The 24,019-nt window shown below is 36.4% G+C and overlaps 1 protein-coding gene across 14 annotated transcripts in view; it reads left to right on the forward strand.

Moving 5' to 3' along the window:
- The first annotated feature begins 4,528 nt into the window (after positions 1–4,528).
- LOC116848903 (cubilin) overlaps positions 4,529–24,019 on the forward strand; it is a 53,172-nt gene continuing 33,681 nt past the window's right edge. For 4 of the 14 annotated variants that reach the window (XR_004379029.1, XM_032825466.1, XM_032825473.1 and 1 more), the window contains exons 1-5: positions 4,529–4,911; positions 20,064–20,124; positions 20,244–20,342; positions 21,223–21,318; positions 22,409–22,586. Coding sequence is in view for 13 of the 14 variants with exons in the window: in XM_032825466.1 (XP_032681357.1) it covers positions 20,252–20,342; positions 21,223–21,318; positions 22,409–22,586 (365 nt within the window). In the remaining variant the exon portion in view is untranslated. The other 10 variants (XM_032825478.1, XM_032825479.1, XM_032825475.1 and 7 more) reach the window with 8 other exon arrangements.

The following is a 24,019-nucleotide window of genomic DNA, read 5'->3' on the forward strand; positions in this document are numbered from 1 at the left end:
GCGAGAAAAGAAGGAAGGAAGACGAAAGTCCGCATATGCGAAATGAAAAGCGCGGTTTGCGTTAGCTATCTTACCTTTCATTCCTCTCGTGCCCCCTTCCCCCAGACCCCCCTTTTTACTCACACATTATTCGCTTACCATATTTTATACCTACCTACCTACTCTCTACTTACCTACACACCCTATTTATAAAAGCATAATATCGAGGATATAATAATATTAATATTAACAATATGATAAGGATGATATTGCTAATCATAATTGAGTGGGTTTTTGTGACATGATAATATTCTAATAATTAAATGAAGAAATTCTGGTTTTCTCCGTGCAAAATTGTAATTTAAAAAAAGGGAATAAGAGCATGATAGAAAGAGAGAGAGGGAGAGAAAGAAAGAAAGAGGGAGAGAGAGAGAGAGAGAGAGAGAGAGAAAAGACCAATAAAACGGAAAAAAAGAGGAAAGAGCAAGAGGATAATGTTATATAATACATTATATGTATACACACAAACACACACACTCGTACATAGATGCAGAGATATACGATATAAAAGAAAAATAAAAAAAAACATAAGAAAAGCGAGTTCGGCTTGCGGGGGCAAGGAAGCATAACTTGGCTAAAGCGGAGACAGTTCACGGTGACGAGACTCTTAGACTGATCTAGGTACTAGCGTTTATCGATACCACCGACCCCCTGCCCCGACTACGAAGGCGCTCCAAAAGTATCACACTCGCCCCTTCCTGACCCCCTAGTGCTCTTCACCCTCCTCCTATCTAACCATCCACCCACACCCCCTCTCTCCGTCCTATCCGTCCTCTCGCGTCCGTTCCCATATCGCCCCTCTCTACTTTTATACTCTGATAACCGGTGTTGTGGCAGCTGGGGCGCCTGAGAGAGGGGGGGAGGGGTTATCGGTCGCATTTTAGGATAATGCACCCACACTGTGGCTGGCGATGCCGTAGCCGCGCGCGCGCCCTTCTTTTTTTGCCCGGCCAACGCCCCGATATTAAAATAATTTCGCGGCATATGTCCTTTCTTCGGGAGAGAAAAAGAGAGAAGGAGAGAGAAAGAAAGAGCGAGAGAGATAGAGAGGGAAAGAAAGAAAAAGGAAAATGTAAAATCACTCATTCGGGGCTCCATCACGCGGTTGGCCCCTCTCACATGTCAGGCGGATGTTGTGTGATCCAAATGGGCCGAACGATTTTTAACGTTAGTTACGCGGCCCGCGAACCACGTGTTTTTTTTTAATTATATATATATAAATATATTATATATATTATATTCCCCCCTCTGCGAATATGCATTTTTGTGACGTGATGTTATTTAGCACTAATTAACGAGAGAGACGGAAATCATACGATGGTAAACTGAACACTCAATTGACGAAACAACCGCCCCTAATCCCCCGAGAAAGAAAGAAAAGAAACAAATAACACATGTACATGTTATATTACATATTTTTTTTTTTTTGCGCTACGTGTCAGCTCCGCGGCTAAACAGACGTGCAAAATTATCACCGCCAAATTCTTTATATCATTGCTGTAATTGTAATTTTTTTGCGTTTTATCGGATTCATTATTATTCACCTCCTCTACCAATCTACGCTTTGCTTTTTAATTCCCGCAATTTTTTTTCTCCAAGTTGCCCCTAATTTTAGTGTGAAACGTAGTTAAACATAATGATTATAATGATGAATTTAAAACGAATGTTATAACATGGTTCCTTTTTTTCGGGCTAGGAGCTTGATTTAAAGTGTCAAAGATTTTTGTGTATGACCAGATGTATTCTACATGTCTCAATAAACAGTTGTATGTGAATTACCTTTCTTAAACTTGCGCTGCACTTTATTTCGCGATCCACGCCCTCCCGTTTCTGATCAACAGTTCCTTTTATTTTTACTTCGCTATATCCTTGCATACATAGATGTGTACAGAAAGAAAAAAATTATTGGAGTAAAAATTATAACAAAAAACTGTTATAATATATCTTGGACCATACAAAAATTTATGATCGAAATTATATCCCAGCAAACACAATAATATAACAGTTACATCGTCATAATATAACGGAATGTAACGTGCAATATAACATGTTTGTTATATGTAACATACACGTTAGTTGTAATTTCCCACTCAAACGATATTGCAACTATATAACAGAAATATAACATGTTACTAAAATGTTATATAGCTGGAATATAATTATTATTTCCCAGTAATTATAGGTATTTAATTGTACGCAGAGATTATAAGCTATCACTCATATATCACTTAATTTATAAAAATATAATTATATATTTTGTATCAAAAATATTTTTACTAAAGGTAATAATATAAAAATATCTTGCTATTCTAAATTAATTAGCTCCCAAATAACACAAGATATTCCAGAATCATCCTAGAACTATTCTAGGTGTCTAGTGTCCCAGTATGTTCTCAGGTATTTCATGCTATTGGAGTTATTTTCATTTATTCATTTTCATCTTTCTGTACATATTCAAATGAAAAAAGTTACTATCGTAATAATAATTTCCATTATCAAAAAGTGTATCACTTCGTTTTACTATAAAAGTGAACTTCATAGTACAAGTTGTGCGATCTTGTGATCATCATTCTTATATATATTAATGCATCATATTTTACATACGAGAAAGACACGAGAAAACGGAAGCCATCTAATGAATGATCCGATCCTTAGATATAAGAATGCTATATAACATAGATGTAATGCAAATAAACGCTTGTTATATAACATTATGTTTTAGTTATGTTGGTGTTACATAATTATAACCTGTAAATAACAGAGAATTATAACAGTTCTAAAATACATATTGTAATTATAAAAAAAAATTATGTAATTTTAACATTAATAACGTATAGCATCCGTTATATTACGTGTTACTTCTATGTTATATAATAGTTATATTCTGTGTTTGTTGGGATATATTTATTTAAAATTGTTATGTATATATATATAGGCTTTTACTAGAAAATTATTGTAATTGTTTGAATATTTTCTATATTCGGTAGGTGGTCGTTTACTATTTTTACAGTAATATGTATTAAAATTTCAAAAGAGAGTATGGTCTAACTTGGTAAAAAACACTGCAAAAAGAACTATAATTTTACCGTAATTTTTAATGCAATATTTTCTCTGTGTACATTTGCAGGATTGCGTATTTTGTCCATATATACTTAAAAAGAAATCGGTGAGGAGAATGTTATAAAATATATCTTTATTATGTAAAAGATGCATTTATTATAAAAATTCATAATATGTTTTAATATTTTTAATTTATTCGATCAATTTTCTCCTATATGATGGCAGAACAGATTATCCCAATTGACTTGTAGAAAATCTTTATTTTATTTTAAAATCTTTATTTTAAATGTAATTAAACTTTTTAAAAATATTTCAGATAAATACTATGATGAGGGGATACAAAAACTAAATGCATTTTCTCACAAATACTATGAATTAAAAAAAATTTACATTAGTAAAATACATATTGCACTCAAGTAAATGTTATTTGTTACAAGTATTTCATAAGTTTGTATATCAGCAAATCTATTATAAGTTCATCATGAGCATGACAGTTATTCAATATGCATTCTAAATGCTAGTAAGTTTAGTACTTAAATCAAGAATATTAAATTAAAACATAAAATCTCGATTTTTCTATTTCACAAAGCCGAATCAACTTTTCTCCTATGAAGTTTTATAATATTTTTGTAAAAATCATACCTTTTTTTTAGTGCATAATAATTAGCTTTTCTAAAATTAGTGATGAGTATATTTTAAGATTATTATCAAGCAAATGTATCTTGTTGAAGATAATCATTATTTAAAAGAAAAAGAGAGAAAATAAACAATATCTTAATAGTGAAATGATATTTTTTTGCGTGTACTTTTTATTTTTGTATTGTAAAGAATAAAATTCTTGGGGTGATAAATGTCACAATAAAGTACTGGAGAATATGTTACTCAAAAATTCGATTTTGGATACCTCATTAGACTATTGACACACCGATCAGAGTGTGAAGTTCGAACTCTGTAAGCAAGGCTGTAGCATTCAGCATTCAAAAGAAGGAAAATAAACTGAGTAAATTGCTTTTCTTAGCAGTAGAATGATATTTTTCCGTCTGCATTTTTTACTTTTCCTATTGTAAGGGATAAAATTTGCAAGGTATAAATGTTACGGTAAAGTACCGGAGGACATGTTCCTCAAAAATTCGATTTTGGATATCTTATTGGACTATCGATATATTGATTCTCATCAGAGTGTGAAACGCTAAATTCAAGCTCCAGTGAGCAGAGTCGTAGAATTTAGAATCTCCGGGTCTTTCTTTTCTCTGAAAATTTCCAAGAGAACGGAGGAGAAACTCGAACACTGCGCGGGGACGCTGGGAGAATTCGAGATTCCGAATTGCCAGCGATTGCCACCCCCTCGTGGCCGCGATCGCGCGACCACCCTTCTGTTTTTGGCGGCCTCTGTCGCCAATGTTGGGGCGTGTTGGCGGCGGCGGCGACGGCGGCGGCGGCGGCGAACGACGGAGTCACTCTTCGCGGAGGGGCGAGTCGCGCGCGCGGTCGGGGTGCGTTCTGATGTGACGTTCCGTCTTCTCCTCGTGACTCCAGTGATGGTGTCGTGTCACGGCCACGACAGAATCGACATCAGCGAAGGCAAGGAGCAACAGCAGCAGCAGCAGCAGCGACAGAAGGAAGGGTGCAAATCGACTGCCGACAGGGTGGCGGAGACAGTGGAGAGTGCGCGTGCACACGCGACGCTCTAGTTACGAAAACGATGACGTCCGATAAGTGCGTGACGTTCCGCCTGCGAAGACTGGTCTCCGGTTAACGCGAGAACGTGATTCCGCGACAGCAAGGGTAAATACCGCCGAGAGGGGACTCGAGGTACGCTTGCTCCGCGAATCGTCCACAGATCGAAACCGCCGTGGTTATCGTCGCGCCGAGAGTTCACTCTCGCCGACTGAGCCGTGGGTGCGCGAGGAACCGCGCCGATCTCGTCGAGGGAAGCATCCCCCCGGAGCGACCGGAGTGCGGCTCTCGCCGTCGAGGAGCGACCTTCGCGCGTCCACGGGATCCGCGGATCTTTCGCAATTCGTCGGGAGAGCAGCGCGCGCGTGTCGCGCAGGCAGGCAGGTGACTGCTCCTTTAGCGCGTGCTGCTCGTCCGCAGAAATCCTAAGGTCGCGAAATCGTCGGAGGACAACGACGACAAGAACGACGAGGAGAACGAGGTCGCTCCGTGAATCGCGCGAATCGTCGCGCCGGACGGATAAGGGCGCGCGCAAGAGTCGGAGTGACCGCGGCGCGTCGCCGCCGCCGCCCGACACGTTGTCGTTGTCGTCGTTGTCCCCGACGGGGATGCTCATTCGATATGCAGGGTCGTCGCGTTTATCACCGCGTGATTAGCCGCCGATATCCGCGTTATTACGCGCCGCACGCGCCTCGTCACACGCGCTCTCGCGACTACCAGTAGGCGTGTCGGGGGTGTCGAGCGCGTAAGGGTGTTGTACACCCCCGCGGGAGTTACAGCGCCTCGGCGGAGGAAGAGAGACGCACACACACACACACACAGAGAGAGAGAGAGAGAGAGAGAGAGAGAGAGAGGGAGAGGGAGAGAGAAGCGCATCGCGACGTAGCGACAGCTACTTGGGTGCGACGGGGTGAGTGTTTCTCCGGAAGACAAGTTCTTTCTCTCACGGGGACGTCGGGTCGACATGCGGATGAGTTGTTACGAGACTACGGGTTTGTTGGTGAACTCGTCGACTCCTGGAGCCAGCGGGAGAGGACTTCCTTCGCGCGGATAATCGCGATTCCACCGTGTTGACTCGACCGGGATGGTTCGCGCTTTCAGAACGTCACACCTCGGAGAGATTTCTTAATTTCTTTTTTTTTAATCACGGTTCTCTCTTTCCTCTCTCTCTCTCTCTCTCTCTCTCTCTCTCTGTCTCTCTATGTTTATCTATCTTTATCCTTTCCCGTGGTTTCATTTCTGCCCCTCTGCCTAGATTCCTTGTTCTGAAATATTTAATACCCGCGAGATGTAACGATTTACGCGAGAGCAACTTTCTCTACGGGGGATGGACTCCTCCAGGAGAGAGATCGCGCTCCTCATTCTCTTGTCCGTTTTATTTTTCTCCTTTGCTTATGTACGCTCACAGTGTCGCAGTGTGTCGCGGGTGTGATAGTTTTCACCGTAGCGGGGCTTGTCGACTCGCCCTTCCTGGCGTGTTAGGCGTGTCGGCGATCCCTACAGAAGGATGGCCGAGATTTTACTGCCGAGGTGAGAGAAAGAGAGAGAGAGAGAGAGAGAGAGAAAAGGTGCACGGACGCTGCGTTTAACGTCAGAAGAGATCGTCGACTCGGCTTATATAATGACAGCAACGTGCGAACGTTATTTTTCGCACGAGCGAGCCGTGAATGATTTATGCGCGCTCGCGCTCGAGTGTCACCGATGAATACGGTGTTGTTACTGATAAACGTGACGTTGACGGATTGAGTCAGTGCTGAAAGTGCGGCGTTTAATGCGGTCCGCATAATCGTCGGAAATCTCGCGGAAACACGCGGCGATTGATACGCAAATCAATCGTCTCGTCGCGCGGCGAGGGACGCGATAAGCTCGACGTCGCGCGCCAGTCTCTCGACTCGACGGTGTCCATATTCCAAATTTCGATTTCGGAGCCAACCGTGAATCAATTTTGCATACGTTCCATATTCCATTTATTTTGTTTTTTTTCTTCTTCTCAGATTTTTCTGTCTGCCCTCTCCGTTTTACGGGCTCCGTGGCAAACTCGAGATCCTGACGCGATCCTTTTCGGTGCTGTTGGCTTTTGCCACGTCCAGATTGATCTAGGTCGCCAATCCCGTTTCAAGATCGCTATCGCCGCGTGATTACTCCCCGTGGAATTTAACAATCGTGCACGCAAGCGAGTCAGTTGGCGTACTCGTAATACACGAGCAATTTTTGCGCTCCTCCTGCGGGCGAATCCTTTCATCGGATTTTTTATAAAAAAATATCATTGTCAATTTTTTGTTTCATCATATCGATTTGACGCACTCAAGCGTTTGCACACACGAACGTGAATAGCTATCCCGTAAATAACAAAATTGAAAGGAACATTCAGAATACGATGAGAAGTACATTCTAGCGGCGAATAGATATCTTGTGGCCATCCAAAATACTTCAATTATACATCAATCAAACTCTTAAACATCAGGATATCCGCCGATATTTCTATTTTCTATTATCTTGAGAAGCATAAGGACACAATCGGGCAATTAGATGAAGAACGATTACGGCGAAACGTGCTCGTCGCGTTGTTTTGTCAGTTCGGATGGGAAAACTGCAACTCAACATCACATAATTGATTAATTGACAGTTGAGTTTCTGTACACGGCGACGCGTGTAGCGGCGACGTTGACGGCTACCTGGAAATGCGGACAGGGTCGGTCGACATTTGGACAGGTCGGGATTGCCCCGGGATATCCACTGGATTCCCGAGGACATCCGCTGGACGTCCGTGCCACGCGATTTTGCATGATCCGTTCAAGAAAAGCCGGCGTTTAACCGTCGCAGGCGCCGCTATTGACCATCTTGCTATCCTTTTCCGAGCGCATGGGCGCGGTTCTGATCCTATAATACCCTGTTCTACTTTCTAGCCGTCCGTGCCGCGTTCTACACGCTGCCACCACGCTCCTCCTGTCGATTGTCCCCGTTTGTCGACACTTGAACGCGAGGGGGTGAAAAAAAAAAAAAAGAAAAATTCCAACCAGCATCAACGAATCTCGCCTCGTGCCGCTGCATACTGTTTGTTTGTGCGAAATTAACCGGACGACTCGTGAATTCGCGAATTCATTCATTGGCGCCTCTCGTTCCTTGACAGAGAAAAATATCATTCGCGCAGAAATTTTTTTGTGCTGAATAATATAACACACTAATAATTTACAAGACTTGTATTACGCAACCGGGATATACTTATACTGAAGCCGAAATTTACATATGACAGCAATAAATAAATTGTTTGATAAGATATATTTTGTAATCGACGAATTCACTATACGTATTTTATACTAAGAAAAAAATATCTAGGAAATAAGAAATATATTTATTCTTTAATACTTATTTAATGAATACTAACAATAATATTTACTTATTTGTTAGCTACTAATATATAAAACATACGTTCTTCAAACATACGTTTTTTTTTTTAAATCTTAGCTTTCGATAAAAATAGTTGTTTATTCTGTTTAAATAAAATAATTTAAATTTTAGTAAACATGTATTTCGATTTTTTAGATATTTTTTCTTCTAGTGTACATCTCCCATGTTTTCTTGAAAATTGTTTCTGCTTATGAGTATATCCTAGATGAATCTTATGGTACTTCCTTGGTTAATGAATGTTTAATGAATCTTCGAGAAAAAACCTCTACATATAGAGACGTGCGAGTAAATCTATTATTAATCATCACATTAATAAATATTTTTTATTTTTTAAATATTTGTTCTTTGGGTAAATATTTCCTATATTTTTTTGAAATTTTTTCTACATTATAAATATATCCTAAATGTACAACTATGGTACTTTCTCGGCTAATAAATGTTTATATCTTCGAGAAAAATTCTTTACAAACGCATTTATCGACGAATGAATTCGTCGATTTCAAGGGCACTCGGAACGTTTGGATTGGTAATCGTTTGGATAAGGTGAAATAAAAGAACAATACTGTAAAAGAGCCAAAATTTTCCTGTAAGAGGAAAATGTATGAAATCGGGCTATCTTTATATTTTTGGGTCTGCTGAACTCGAATATGAAGCTTAAAATAGTTCAAATCTCGGTGAACTTCGTGAAAATGCTGTTTTTTTTCTTTTTTTTTACAGGAAAGCCTCGTTCAGCAAATATTTTGTAATAAACGATTAATAATTGTGAATAAAAAATATCTTTTTTATTGATATTTTTGTAAGTTTAATAGATGATTCTTGATCACTTCATATATACTTGCATCTTTTATCAATCAAAATCTACTCTTCTTTTGTTGTCATATACCCTCAAAGAATTCAGAAGTTGCAATAAAAAGCGGTTTATGTTACATCACGAATAATGATATAAGCGTGCCATTAGCTAACTGTTAGTTCCGCACATGAACGCTGCTTTAAAAAAAAAAAGAAATTATGCGTTATCTCCCTTGCACTATGATATATGAAGTTGCGAGAATAGATCAGAAGAATAGAACAGATAAAGAATCATTCGTTAAATTAAAAAATATCAATAAAAAAGACTGTTGTCAATCGTTTATTAAAAAGTATTTGCTGAAAGAGGAGGCTTTTTTGTAGAAACATTACAAAGTTTCCCGGACAATTTTAAAGTTTATATTAGAGTTCAACGGGCCAAAAGATATAAAGATAGTCCGATTTCATAAATTTCCCTTGGAAAAATTTTAGCCCTTTTACAGCATTGTTTTTTGCTAGAGTAAAGTGAAATTAAATTTGTCTATTCTCGTCGGAAAAGACCGAGACCGTAAAAAAAGAGCGTGAGAGAAAGGGAGAGAGAGAGCCGTAGAAGTGATACAGCTGGTCGATTAGCCCGGTTCGAGCGCGCTGTCTAAACGAAAGACATCCATTGATTACACTGCGGAGCTTGTGTCTGCAGTCGACCGGATTGCTCTACTGCCCGTTGTGGCGGATACATCGCCAGCCGTTTTCACTGGCGGGCTGTACATCGTTCGAAACTACTCGCGCGCGCGAACAGATCGACCTGACGCTTCGTGTCGATCATGCGGGCTGTTCCAAAATCATCAGGCCTCAGGTGTACGTAAATTTGTCAGCAACTTTACTAGTCGATTTATGAAGGTTTCGTCTTTCTTATGAGTGGTTTATATATGTGGAATTTATCATATATACTCAGAAAAAGACATGTTGATGATAATTATATAGGTGACAATTATAAAGGGACCAGGGAATATATGATTATATATAAGGAATATATGATGATATATAATTTTTGGAAGATAAATCGAAATTGTTCAAGAACATTGAAATTAGTTTACAACTTAAAGTTATAACGCTTAATTGTTTATAAGGTTAACTTAGCATCATAAAAGTGTTTTTTATAACATATTCTTTACAGATTTCGTTTATTCTATGGTAATTTTAACATAATATCAATTTTCTATGACAGTTTTTAGAAGAGTATTAAGAAATTATTTGGGTAAAAGAGAATATCTTATTTATCCTATAAAAAAAATTTTATTGTTTTTGAATAAATACTAATGTGTATGTGTAATCGAATAAATTCTATAAATAGTAGAAAAGTAATATAAATATTTAAATAAAAAACTAAAGGGAATAAACAATACTTTAGAAAAATCTGAAAATCACGTTTTCTTCAATATTGTAAATAATTACTGTAATATTTCTTATTATTTAATTATTCCTTATACTTAAATTCTTCTACAAGTTCCTTTACAAGTTTTGTATGTAGATTTAATTACATGCTTTAATTAAACTATTTTTTACTTATTACAACTAAAACTGAACGAAAACGAGAACTACATAGTTACTATATAACTTTCGTAACCATTCAATTTTTTGCAATTGAAATTGTAACTGTTGCAACTATCGAATTATTTTGAAGTTGCATTAACTTGAAAATACTTTATTAAATTATGTACATGAATTCTACATACAAAAATTATACAATTATTTATATAATTATCACTACCATGTCTTTTTCTCTGAATGTAGAATGACGAAAAATAAATAACAAAATTATCAAAATTTGTTCCAAACATATGTCATGTAAGATGTACAAAATCTGAGTGCAACTTTTAGTAAATCAATCGTTGCGTCAATATAATAAAAAGATTATATTATTATATGATGAAAATGATTAATGCAATACAGTTAGTTAAATATTTGCTCCATGAATGTAATTAAAAAAGTTTCAAAGTTTCCACCCCCCCATTTCGTGTCATGAAAGTCTACCCGGGGCGTTTCTTTTCCTCGCTATGTATTAGTTTCTATCCTTCCAATATTGCTGTGGAATGGAAAATTATTTTGGTGATATTGTTTTCGATATTTCCGTTATTTTCTGTATTATTTTTCGTTCTCCCGATATCGCTGTGGAATGGAAAATTATTTTGGCAGTCTCGCCTCAGTTACTTTATATTTATTATTCTCTCTCTGTTTGTACAGCTGGCGCGATTAGAGCGCGGGCACTCTCGTTTCGCCGCAACAATTTTCAATTCGAGCTTCCCGGAGCGAGAAGAGAACGAAACGCTGGGATTCATTATCGAATTATTATCGTTTCCACGACTACCGCTGTAAAATACCTTTCGAACACGGCATGCCGAACGATCGCTCGATGTGCGTCGGGCCGTCGCAACGTTGTCGTGTCGATATTTCGTTAATTCAGTGTGAAATCACTTCACGCGATCGCGAGCAGGTTGCTTTTATTTTTCAAAGCCCGCTCGCTCAGGCGAAAACAAACTTGGCCGTATAGCAGGCATTATACGTTCATGCGCGATTAATTTTTCCTGTAATCGATAGCGCTCGCGTAGACACGTCCGGATTGTAATATTATCGCGTTTGCGACGTGGACTGACATTAATTGATTAAACGTTATTCGCCCGCGCGCGCGCTCGAGATATGTCTTCTCGTCTGCGCAAAATCATGAATATCGCAGTCGATTGAGCCGGCGATTATATCGATTGCGGCAAAAAATAGTGACTTCGTTGTTGTTCAATTAACGGCGTTCCAGCATCGTCACCGTGGTGTTATGAAACACGATGCGTTGCTTGAAAGAAACACCTTGGCGACTAAATTAACCGCACATTACGCTTTTTGTATTTTCTTTTCTTTAGACTAGTCACTAAAAATGCGCGCAACCGCGCGCCACTGATCCTTAAATTCTTTTTAAATACTCTCAACATTTCTTAAAGTGGAATCTCACTCAAAATGAATGAAAAGTGAATGTTTTCACTCGAAGCAATAGTGAAAATACTGCCACGAAATCACAAGAATGAATATTTTATTCAAGCTTGCAATGAATTCTCACTCCATAGTGAATATTTCAATCGGTTAGAGCGAATGTATTCCTATTCCAATCAGATTCATTCTTCAATTTCGAGTGAAAATATCCACTCTGATTCTCGAAAATATGTTGCATACTATATTTCATGAAAAGCTATATTTTATGTATATTATAGTTTTTCACTAAATATCGTACGCGATATATTTTCGAGAATCAAGCTCTTGAATGCAAAATTCATGTTTTATAGGTTAGTGAAACAAAGCCAGTATAACAATTCAAAATTAACGTTTTGATTTGTTGCTAAACAGTTGCCAAAGAGTAAAATTGTTGCTCTGCAGGTTTTTTTTAATGATGTTAGAATGATATTAGATGTTCTAATGATAAAAAAGATATGAAGTTAGTGAAACATACATATATATATATATATATATATATATATATATATATACATACACATATATACACACACACATTAATCCGCTAACTTTTCATTTTCTTTTAGCGAAACATTATCTAAAATGAAAATTTACAGAGCAAATTTTTTTACAATTTTTTTTAACAATAAATGAGCAACAAATAAAAACGTTAATCCGAGTTGACTCTATTGATTTTATTAACTTATAAGACATGGAAAATTCACTCTATATGAATGAAAAATCATTTATCTGAGAAGTAAACCTACTCAAAATGTAGATTTTTTTATAATTTGGCATAAATATAGAAGTACAAAAAATATTTAAGTCATATTTTTTCATTTTGGCTCACTTTGAGTTTCACGAACAATTTATAACTTTTTAATGTTCTCATTCCTATCATCAACAAGTACAACAAAAATACATAAGAAATAAAATTAAATACAAAATATAATTAAATAATTTTAATCGGCACAGCTGAGACATGAATCATTCTAAATTTCTTTAGTCGAGATTCCAACCGAAATATTTCAAATCTGTGCTAAATTAATCAATATGGATCGAAATTCGGCCAAACCGAGAAATTCGGCAATTTTAATTAAAATTTTAATAAAATCGGCGTAGCTGAGACACGAATCATTCTAAATTTCTAAGAAAGGCAACACATTTTTATATGCGTTTTGCTGATGAATTAATACAATAATTGGCAATACAACCAAGCATTTTGGTATTGTAATAAAAGGTAGATTAATATAATCTACACCCATACACATCTCTGTGTGTGTTAAAAAATTGTATTATATGTAGGTATACCCTTATAGAAATATCATACTAAGAATCATTGATAATTACTTATTATCCAGTATTTTTAATACTGAAAATAAGTAATTATCAATGATTCTTAGTATGATATTTCTATAAGAATAATTTCTGTAAATATCATTATACATTCATGATTTTTTTAAAAAAGATATTAGTTACATAATATTAAACACACACAAACTCGTTTTTCTTTTAACACACTTCGTGGAGGACAGCAAATTTTTACTTATATTGTCAATCAGCTAATAGCTTTGACGTCATTTTAACCGGAAACTTACCCAAAAGTGGCGAAGCCAATTAAAAATCAGATATACGGGGTTTCTTTATTCCGGATTCTTATTATAGGGACTCTAAACTTGATTTGACTTTGGGTCTCGTGTAACGAAAGTATGAAACATCATTTTGTATGCGTAGTTGTATGTCCATACACACGTGAATACTAATGCATCGCTCACGCGGACGCAACAGCTGGAATTTAGTATAGCGGGCTTACATTTTCCGTAGTATCTGCATTTTTTTTCGTATTTTGCCTCGCGGACATTATATTTACTCATCAGTCTATTTTTACAGTCTTCCTTACAAATGTGCAAAATGAAGTACAGAGCTGGATTTTGTAATATAATATTAGGACTTTAAAACTTTATAATAAAATAAAATATGAACTTGTGCTGCATTTTTCGTGCAATGCTCATTCAAATAAATTAACTGATTTTTATTTCGACCTCTTTTCGAAAAAAGTACTGCAATGAAGACAATTCTCCTGACGAATATCATATTTATATAAAATGTGATTCTTTTTTTAATTTGCTCCTAAAACGAAAAATTTTGTTTATTTCGCAAGTCCCCATTATTCACTCACTCACTCATCCCTTCTCTACAAATAGCAAATAATGTGTCCTAACTCTAATTTGAGGAACTCTCGTTAAATTAGATTACATATGTTCTTCTTTTCTTTCTTTTTAGCTGTATAATTGTGTTATTAGTCACCAACGTATTCTTCTTATATAATAAAAAACACGTATAAGTAATCTCTCACAGCATCCTTATTCCATCACTGTCAGAATTCTATATTTGATAATTCAGATATATGATAAATAAGATTGCTGATCAATAAAACTATCCCTTGATTATTTCGAGCAATATATTTCAGAGGTTTGTGGAATTAATTCCTTAAAATGCGAATTTTTATGAAATTCACACAATATTCATTAGCCCACGATTTGTTCATATTTTTCCGAAAATAATTTCTTGTTCATTTCACAAAAAAAACAAAATAAAACAAATTGCAAATAAATAATAAATATTATTATAATATATGATAATACATATTCTCTTTCAAATTATGTATTCGATTGCCTACGATTTGTTTACGTTTGTATAAAAAATTTTTTATCTATTTTGCAAAAGAAAGTTATGAATAAAAAAAACGGGCAATGAACTTCGTAAGTAGCCCTGAATGTTTTCTTCAAATCACACACTAGAATCGATTGTCCACATGATTTCATGGACAATCAAACTATATATTGATATAGTGATTTCAACGCAACTTATTGTCGTATTAACATTGTATTTTGTTGAATAGATGCGATATTTCTTTGATGGCTGGTGACCGTCGATTTTGTCAATCCAACTGTTTTTTTTCTCAGTGTACAAGTAAATCATATTGACTTCATACAAAAGACAACCATAAAAAAATACATCAGCTAAAAATCTTTGTTATTGATTTACTGATCAGCGGGAATTCGGAAGTGGCCGCGAACTGCTATAGATCTAACCTCTTGTCCACAACCTTGCTTTAATGTTTAAGCCGTAAGAAATTGACTAACCACAGTTCATTGTTTTTAAAATAATCGACTGTGGTTGGTCAATTTATTACGGCTTAAAGATTAAAGCAAGGTTGCGGACAAGGCGTAAAACAAAAAATATAACATCGCTGATTAGATACGAGGATTAATGATTTATTTGAGAAAAACATGCATGTACAAAAATTTGTCAAAACTTTTCGCGATCGTTGCGACTCAGCAATTTTTACTTACGCAACTATGTCTCAGTTCTTACACGTGGTTAAATATAACGCGAGCAGCATAAAGCATTGTGAACTTATGTCTATACGTTGACCAATTAGGGAAGGTCTGAGCTATTTAACCACCGGGATAAATTGACAAAATCGATTATTTCTACTTTAATCGATTTCAGAATAAAGCAAGAAGGGGTCTCAAACCCACCTTTGACATGTTTAAAAATCTTGCTTGCCTAATTTTGTAACTCATTAAAAAATAACCGGTTTTGCTAACTTACTCCGATAGCCAACTAGTCCTGGGCTCCCCTACTACACGCAAAAAAATCTTGGTGCAACCGAATAGGAACCAACTGAAAATTAAGTGATCAGAAGCGATATCTCTGTTGTGAAAACTAATATTTCTGTTGTCGCAACCGAAAATATTTGTCTGAACATTCAGCGATATTAGAACTCGGTTGAGGCAACTAAGGACGATTGACTATACAGAAACTTCATAAAGGAATTTTTCTGTTTCTACAGACGAGTTCTCGCCTGATCCTTGAGCAACTGAAAATTCGGTTGCACCAACGGAATTATTTTTTACGTGTAGGTGTGCTGCTCGAGAAAAATACGGGAACTAAAAATCTACCTGTGAGCTGATTCTTCTTGGCCCGAACAAGATCCTTTGTTGATTCGTGGCATTCGCATTCATCACAAAACTACACATTCCATGAACCATATTCACCACGTGCCACTGCACGTGGCATCACGTAGCATGATCCTCGCTAGATCGCAGACGATCGTAGCATTATAATTACGCGCGCGAAATAACACAACGCGTCTCACGCACATTTCGATCGATTCGGAAAAGTCGGAAATCACACACGATATTTCTTGACTCGTTTAACTTCAGACTTTAGACCTTAGACCTTGCTGTACACAGAATGTCCTAGCTCGATTTCACAATCTCTTATGAGAACCTGAGAGTCAATTCTGTATCTCGAAACGAAGTGAAAATTACAAAAGTGAGCATTCTCTAGGCACTGACCAATGAAATTACGAATATTCTAGTATATTTGCTCACTTTTGTAATTTTCACTTCGTTTCGAGATACAGAATCGATTCCCTGGAGTGGATTGAGATAAACAAAAGTTCCATACCATTTAGCGAAAATCGTAATAATAATGGAGATATTATAGAAGATTTGTGAATAATCTATTTTCTAAAGGGCTATGTACGAATTTATTTGTAGTTCATATTACGTAGAAAATGTACGTATATTACGAAACGCAACTTATAGGGTTGTTTGTTTTCAAAAAGATATCTGAAGTAGTGCAGTAAGTTAGAATGAGAGAGAATATACTTATTTCCATCGACATATAGTACTGGACGGAGCATTCGGCAAGACTTCTTTGGTCTTTCGTGTTGAGAGACATAGAAAGAAAAAGCTAGATGTGTAGGCACGGATCTCTCTTTCTACTCTCTGTTCATTGGTTGAATTTTGTCTAAGCAGAAAGGGAACAGTATCGTTGTTGTTGGTATTCCTAGCCGTAGAACTAACTCCATTGACCTAGGGAACAGTATCGTATTCTTAAAAGTTGGGATATGTTACTACATATGAGACTGCGTTCCGAAATTTATTGCCAGTACTGAAATTCGATAATATACGTAACATGAACTATAGATTTTCAGTACTGGCATTGCATTTCGGAACGCAGCCTGAGTTACTACATATGCACTATGTAAAAACTGATGTGTTAAATTTAACACATTCATGTGTCCCAAATCATTAACATTTGACCGTTAGGAATCACTGACGGTATTCAAGTGTTAAATTCTTGTGTTAATTTTTTACATATTATGCATGTGACTTTTTACATTTGTTTTGTGTTAAATTTATACATAAATAAGAGTGGATGATTTGGGACACAAAATGTTAAATTTAACACATCAGTTTTTATAGTGTGATTACATGTTGTACGTGTAATACATATATATTACAAACTTTTTATATACTCTATAAACATTTTTATATTTCACCTTTTTCTTTTTCCTTTATCCTATATTCTTACTGCTATAAAAAAATTAATTAAAATAATAGAATTGTAAATGCATCGTGGTCCTGTTGCTCCATAAACTGCTCCTATCCACACATTGGCCAGTATTCATAGTCCGATCTTATATTTAAGATCATCTTAAGTACTGTCTTAAGATGTCATGAACCAATCACAGAGCTGTATTCACATCTTAAGACATTACTTAAGACGGTCTTGAAATAAGATTCGACTATGAATACCGGCCATTGTCTTGTTTCTTTCTACGCCCGCAATACGATGCCGGCACAATGCTCCGTCCAGTATTATGGCTGGTATTCATAGTCCGATCTTATATTTAAGATCATCTTAAGTACTGTCTTAAGATGTCATGAACCAATCACAGAGCCGTATTCGCATCTTAAGACATTACTTAAAACGGTCTTGAAATAAGAGTCGACTATGAATACCGGCCTATATGTCGATGCTTATTTCACTCCAGTTTATCACACTATAGAAGTTCTTCGAAAACAAACAGATCTTATATCACTTACGTCTCTTGTTGAAAAATGACTTACATCGAAATTGAGATAGATATAATCACAAAAAAGAGGCAAACAATGAAATAAATTTTTTAAGATAAGAAAATGGTATATGGGATATATACAGGGTGTCCCAGAATAACCTTTGAAAGCCTCTCATGGAGGTATAATATGGATTAATGTGGATATAAAAGTCATACCATTTTGCAATATTTGCAATAATTATCGAGACATTAATTAAAAGAGACTTGTGAATAATCACGCGAGATATAGTAATGGGATATCAGCTATAATGACGATATTTGCCATTGTGTGTTTGTACATTAGATCAAACTGAACAAAAAAGTTTTTTATTTTTTTCCTAATAACACTTTGTGGATTTTTAATTATTAGTTAGATAACATTAATATATTATCGCGAGCGACCATTCGCCTATTTTTTTTAATTAATAATAAAAAATCTACAAGTTTATTAGCAAAATGGTAGAGGATTTTTTTCTTTAGCTAATGTTCTAATGTACAAGTACAAGATGGCAGACGTCATTACTACAGCTCATTTATCATATCTCACGTAGTCATTTACAAATCTTTAATTAATATCTTGATAATTATTGCGAATATCACAAAACAATATAGGACTTTTATGTTTGTCTCAATCCGTACTATCCCAAATATCACAGAGAATTCAAAAAGAATTCAGTTGTATGCCACTAATTCTGAGTTCATTTTTAGATGCAAAAAGAATTCTTTTCACTGAACTGAACTTTGAAGAATTCTTTTCGCATCTGAAAATGAATTCAGAATTGGTGACATACGACTGAATTCTTTTTGAATTCTCTGTACTATCTGGAATGCCTCCACAAGAGTTTCGAAGGTTCTACACCTTATATAACCATACGTCGCGCTCGTATCACGTTCAATTGTCGAACATAACAGGAAACTATCATCTCGAGTAGATCGCGTTTTCGAGATGGCGCAAAGTGTACTCACTTATTTGTCTAACAATATATCGATTGCGGCGATTGAAATGAATATTAATTATTGACTTATATACATAGACTGCGTTTCTTATGAGAGGTTTGAAGCAAGATTGCGAACAATTAATTATTTTTTTAATTGATCATTGTGTTTTATTGACGATTAATATGGGCCAATTAAATTAGAGAGCGTTTAATTAATAATTTATTTCAACAAATTCAATTAAATATCGTTTAATTAACGATTAATATGAGCGAAGGGAATTAAAGGGCGTTAAATTAATAATTGAACTTAGCAAAATTGATTAAAGGCCGTTTAATTAACGATCGAACTTAGCAAATTTAATTCTCCGTTTGCAATCATATTTTTATTCCCTCCGTCTGCAATCTGAATCTTTTCTGCTCAGCCTAAGTTTTTTTTACTGTTTTAGGCTTTAAAAAATCTGAAAAAATTTAACTTACTTTTCAAGTATTGCTATTTCACATTAATCGTCAATTAAATGATCTTTAATTAAGTTTGATAGATTCAATCGTCAATTAAACGGCCCTTAATTAAATTTGCCAAGTTCAATTGTTAACTGAACAATCTTTGATTCCCTTTGCTCATATTAATCGTCAATTGGACGGTTTTTGAATCCGTAATTTATTATCAATTAAACGTTCTCTAATTGCTTGAACTAATCGTTATAATTACTTGAATCGAGACATATTTGTTCAAATCAATTACTAAATTGGAAAACATTTTAATTGATATTTTTACAACTCTGGATTGAAGACGTGATTTGAAGAGCAACTACACGACATTCCTTTCCACTGTTCACAATCTAGTTCTATCGGAGTCCCATCCAGCTTGACTTCTATCGGAGAAAGCTGCGTGAAATGTCCTATACGAGACAAGTTAGACAAATATTTAATGTCTATACTATCAGTAATTGATTTGAACAAGTATGTCTCGATTCAAGTAATTATAACGATTGATTCGAGCAAATTCAATCAGAAAATGTTTAATTGATAATCAATTTTGACGAATTCAAAAACCGTTCAATTGACGATTAATATGAAGGAAATCAAAGATCGTTCAGTTAACAATTGAACTTGGCAAATTTAATTAAAGGCCGTTTAATTGACGATATTCTTTTTTGGTCAGATCTTCGTCAGCCTCTTGTGGAAACGCTTAGTCTATGTGCATAAGTATGCGATAATAACGGATAAACCGTGTATTGCAGATGATCTTCCGGATCGATTTTCCTCGCTTTTCCTGCGCCCGGGACAGACACTGACGATATGGTAAAGACATTTGAACAGAAATATAACAAGAAAACAAAAACAAAAATTGTAGTAGGAATCCGCACGCGCGCGCGCGTGTATGTGTGTCGACGATGAGGTATATGAGTGATTATTCTCAGGATACAGTATGGCTTCAGCACTCCGGCATGTCTCTGGGAGTAGTTTTCTTTCGTCAGCCCTCGTGTTACTCTTGCTACTCTGTCCACACAGCTCCACAGGTCAGTAAGAATGCGTTAGTGTGTAATTCCTTAAGTATACATCGTTCTTTTCTTTCTCCTCGTTTTACGCGAAGATCAACCCGAGGAAAGAGCAACCTCCGAGAAATATCGACTTCCCCGGCGCGAAGAACTTTAATTGAGAGTTATCCGTCGGTATGCGCGAGGGCATACCCGGGGTGTCGCTCGAAATAACTCTCGGTGAGGAATCGAGGGAATCATATATCCGCGAGGACGTGCGCGAGACGTACCCGCTATGTCTCGCGTGGCTTTACTCCTCGCGAACATGATGATTAATCTTGCATGTTTATCCCGAGGTGACGGGTCCCGGTAATATCATTTCTCGCTTGACAATAACGACGTAATGTCGAATAATAATGTGACTATGCGCGAAGCGTAGGGCGCATGCTCCGTTCTCATCCTCTCTTTTTCACGAGTTTTCACTTGAAATTTCGCCGGCCGTTTTTCACCCATCGCGATATAATTATTATATACGAGAGTTCAAGCGTAAATTACCTTCTGACAGCCTCGAAAAAGAGAGAAAGAAGAGAGGAGGAGAGAGGAAAAGAGAAAGAGAGAAAGAGAGGAGAGAGAGGGAGAAAGAGAGAGAGAGAGAGAGAGAGAGAGAGAGGACGAGTGGGTTTCGGATTATCGTGCTGTGCGAAAACGCGAAACTGGAAGGCGTGAAAAAGAAAAAAGAAAAGGGAAAAAAGAGAGAGACAGAGAGAAAAAACGCTCGCCCTGGCAGCGACATACGTCACGTTGTTATCAGCCTCGCACTGTCACGATTATCGTCGAATTAATACGGTGTGGTGTGTTCCCGGTGGCGGTTGGTGTTGTCGGTCGGGGGTACTTTGAATCGTCACACCGTCCCTCAATACAGCCCGCGAGGTAATTGACGCGCCACTGCCACAACAAGACTACGTTCCATCACTGCCGCCACCACCACCGGGAGGTCTCACCACTGCTAGAACACCAAGTACGTTTCTCCATCCTTTCTTCTACTCGTTATCGCTTCTCCACTTACGCCCAGCTGACTTTACGTAGCTTGAATAGTGATCGTATAGAGCTCCCGAATTATGTCGACGTGCGCTCTCCGCCGTTGCAGATCGAAACCGATGTAATTTCGGTCAGTTCGGAGTCTCGCCGCGCGTCTATGTGTGTAGCGCCTACATATACATACATTTTCTCTCGCTCCTCTCCGCAGCCACGCAACATCGAAGATTGTGTACTCACCGTAACGAATGTAAAATCGATCGCTCGCGCCTCGAGAAGGCTTTATTCCAGAAATGTCAGAGAGTGGGCGTACGTTGCGCGCGATACGCCTCTTCATACGAGAAGAAATAAAACTAAAAACTAAATAAATATGTGAGGAAAAAGAGAGGGAAATAACAGTAAAAATGTCATATACATGAGGGAGTTTTATTGAGACTTTATACGTGTAAAGGCTCGATAATTCAAAGGAATCTGAAAATTATTTCATGGAAAAGTACGAAGCGATGCGCTGATATTAGGTCTGTTCTTTACAGGTGTACTTCATTAAGTTGCGCTGTCTGTATTTAAAAAATTGTAAAAATTTACCGTTACGAATGTTATACATTAGGAAACGCGGCGTAAAAGAAAGAATAGTATTCATTAAACTTTTTATGTAATGGTCAATTTGAGACAAGAAAAGTGCTGTTTTATGCTTTTAGTGGCATTGTATTGAATGAAACAAGACAGTATCATAAAATTAATATTTGTTATTTAGATAATAAAATGGTAAAAAATAATGATATTGTTAACTGAGACAGCGTAGATTCAATGCTCATAAGGAATGCTCATAAGGAATGCTATAAGGAACAAACCTATTACTTGTCTTATCAGCGTGCCGGCTTGTATTCATTTACGAAATCCCTTTCAGATTTCTTTTCCCTTTTCGTACGAGCACAAACGCGTTCGTGCGCGTAAAAGCGGAGAAAGAACGTGCGTACCGCGACAACGGAACTCACCGAGAATTACACCGATTTCGGTCGTCGCGCGTTCACGTTATCAGCTCACGCGATTCGCGATCTTGTCTCGTTTCACAGAGTGCGACCAAAAGTTTGTAAGCACTCCTGACGGGCCGCTGAATGGAACTTTTCATGCACCGACGCTGATCAACTCCGACGGGGGTCCTCGACAGTGCGTTTTCACGTTCCTCGCAGGGCCGCGTCAGCGTGTCGAATTGGTTTTCACGTCGTTCGGCCTTCGGGGAAAGCCGCCAGAGTGAGTGTCACCACCACGGCATTCAAGCATCATTCCGTTTCATCGTTTTTCTACCCTCCATTACACACCCACAATCCCACCGGTCGCACCTGACGCGTCGGAACTCGCGACGGCTATTATCGCCCGCGGACTGATAACACACTCCCTTGCCATTCTTTCCGCAGTCAACAATAGACGCCGAGATATCCGAGCCGTGTCGAGTCGATCATTGCATGATCCTGATTACTTTTCGACTCGTGTCAATCGCGAAAAGCGAGCGAGATTCGAGAAATTATTACGATATTTTGATATCATTTTTCAGGGTTGGAAAGTTTGCTTGTAATCAATTCATCGTTATAAGTCACTTTTTGTAATAACGACTTCGTAACGATGTTATTTCTTTTACTGGTAACACTATTATATTTTTTATGTAACAGTTTTTTTTATAATCTCTTTGCTTTTATTATTATTTCGTACATCACACAGAAAATATTGTAGTAAAAATTATAACAAATTTTGTCAATTTTTGACTATACAGAAATTATCATTGAAATTGTACATTTCTTTAAAAATGTTATGTTTGACATTTTACTGTAAAATTATTATAATTATTAAAATATTTTTATATCGTATATTCGGCAGATCGTCAAATTTATTATATAGTAATATATTTTTTCCAATAAATATTCCCTAGGAGACAAAATCTCCCGGGATAGAGTACAATTTCAAACCGTATAGTATCGTACGCATTTTTTTACATAGTGTATTGTCGGGGGACACTAGCCTCCCTCTCCTTGCAGTGATCCAAAAAACAAATATAGAAAGCATGAGTCGAATTTTTCTATAGTAATATATATTACAATGTCAACATAGCCCAGTTAAAAAAAAACACATTGTGAAATAAAATATATAATTTTGATATAATTTTTACTATATATTTTCTCCATGTATAGATCACATGCATAGAATGAACATAAGCGAAATAAATAAAAGTCCTTTATAATTTGAGAAAATTAATTTAAAAAAGTAACGAACATTATAATGACACGTTACTTCTTAAATTATTGTTGAAAAATTTTGGCGCTAGATTCAGAACTGTGGCGACTACATTTTGGTTTTGTTTCTTAAACTGGATATATGCTTCTTATATATACACTCTAAAAAATATTCTTGTTTCGAAAATATCATTATTTTTGACAAGTAAATCTTAAAATGCGATTATATAGTGTTGAGTGAATAAGTTATTTGTACTAATATATTTTATTGTAGTTTTATGTGTATGTGGATTCAACAAAAAATATTCTTATTATTTAAAAATAATTTTCATAAATGGAAAGCACAAAATAGTGTATTTAGAATACGATGTTTTTGAATATTAAAAGAAGATATTATTATCATCAAAATAATCATATTGTATATCTTACAAGACTATTATAATAAAATAAAATTATAAT

Source organism: Odontomachus brunneus, unplaced genomic scaffold (assembly GCF_010583005.1).
Source record: "Odontomachus brunneus isolate Ranch 3 - 2012 unplaced genomic scaffold, Obru_v1 Obru_scaffold_101, whole genome shotgun sequence".
Taxonomy (NCBI): domain Eukaryota; kingdom Metazoa; phylum Arthropoda; class Insecta; order Hymenoptera; family Formicidae; genus Odontomachus; species Odontomachus brunneus.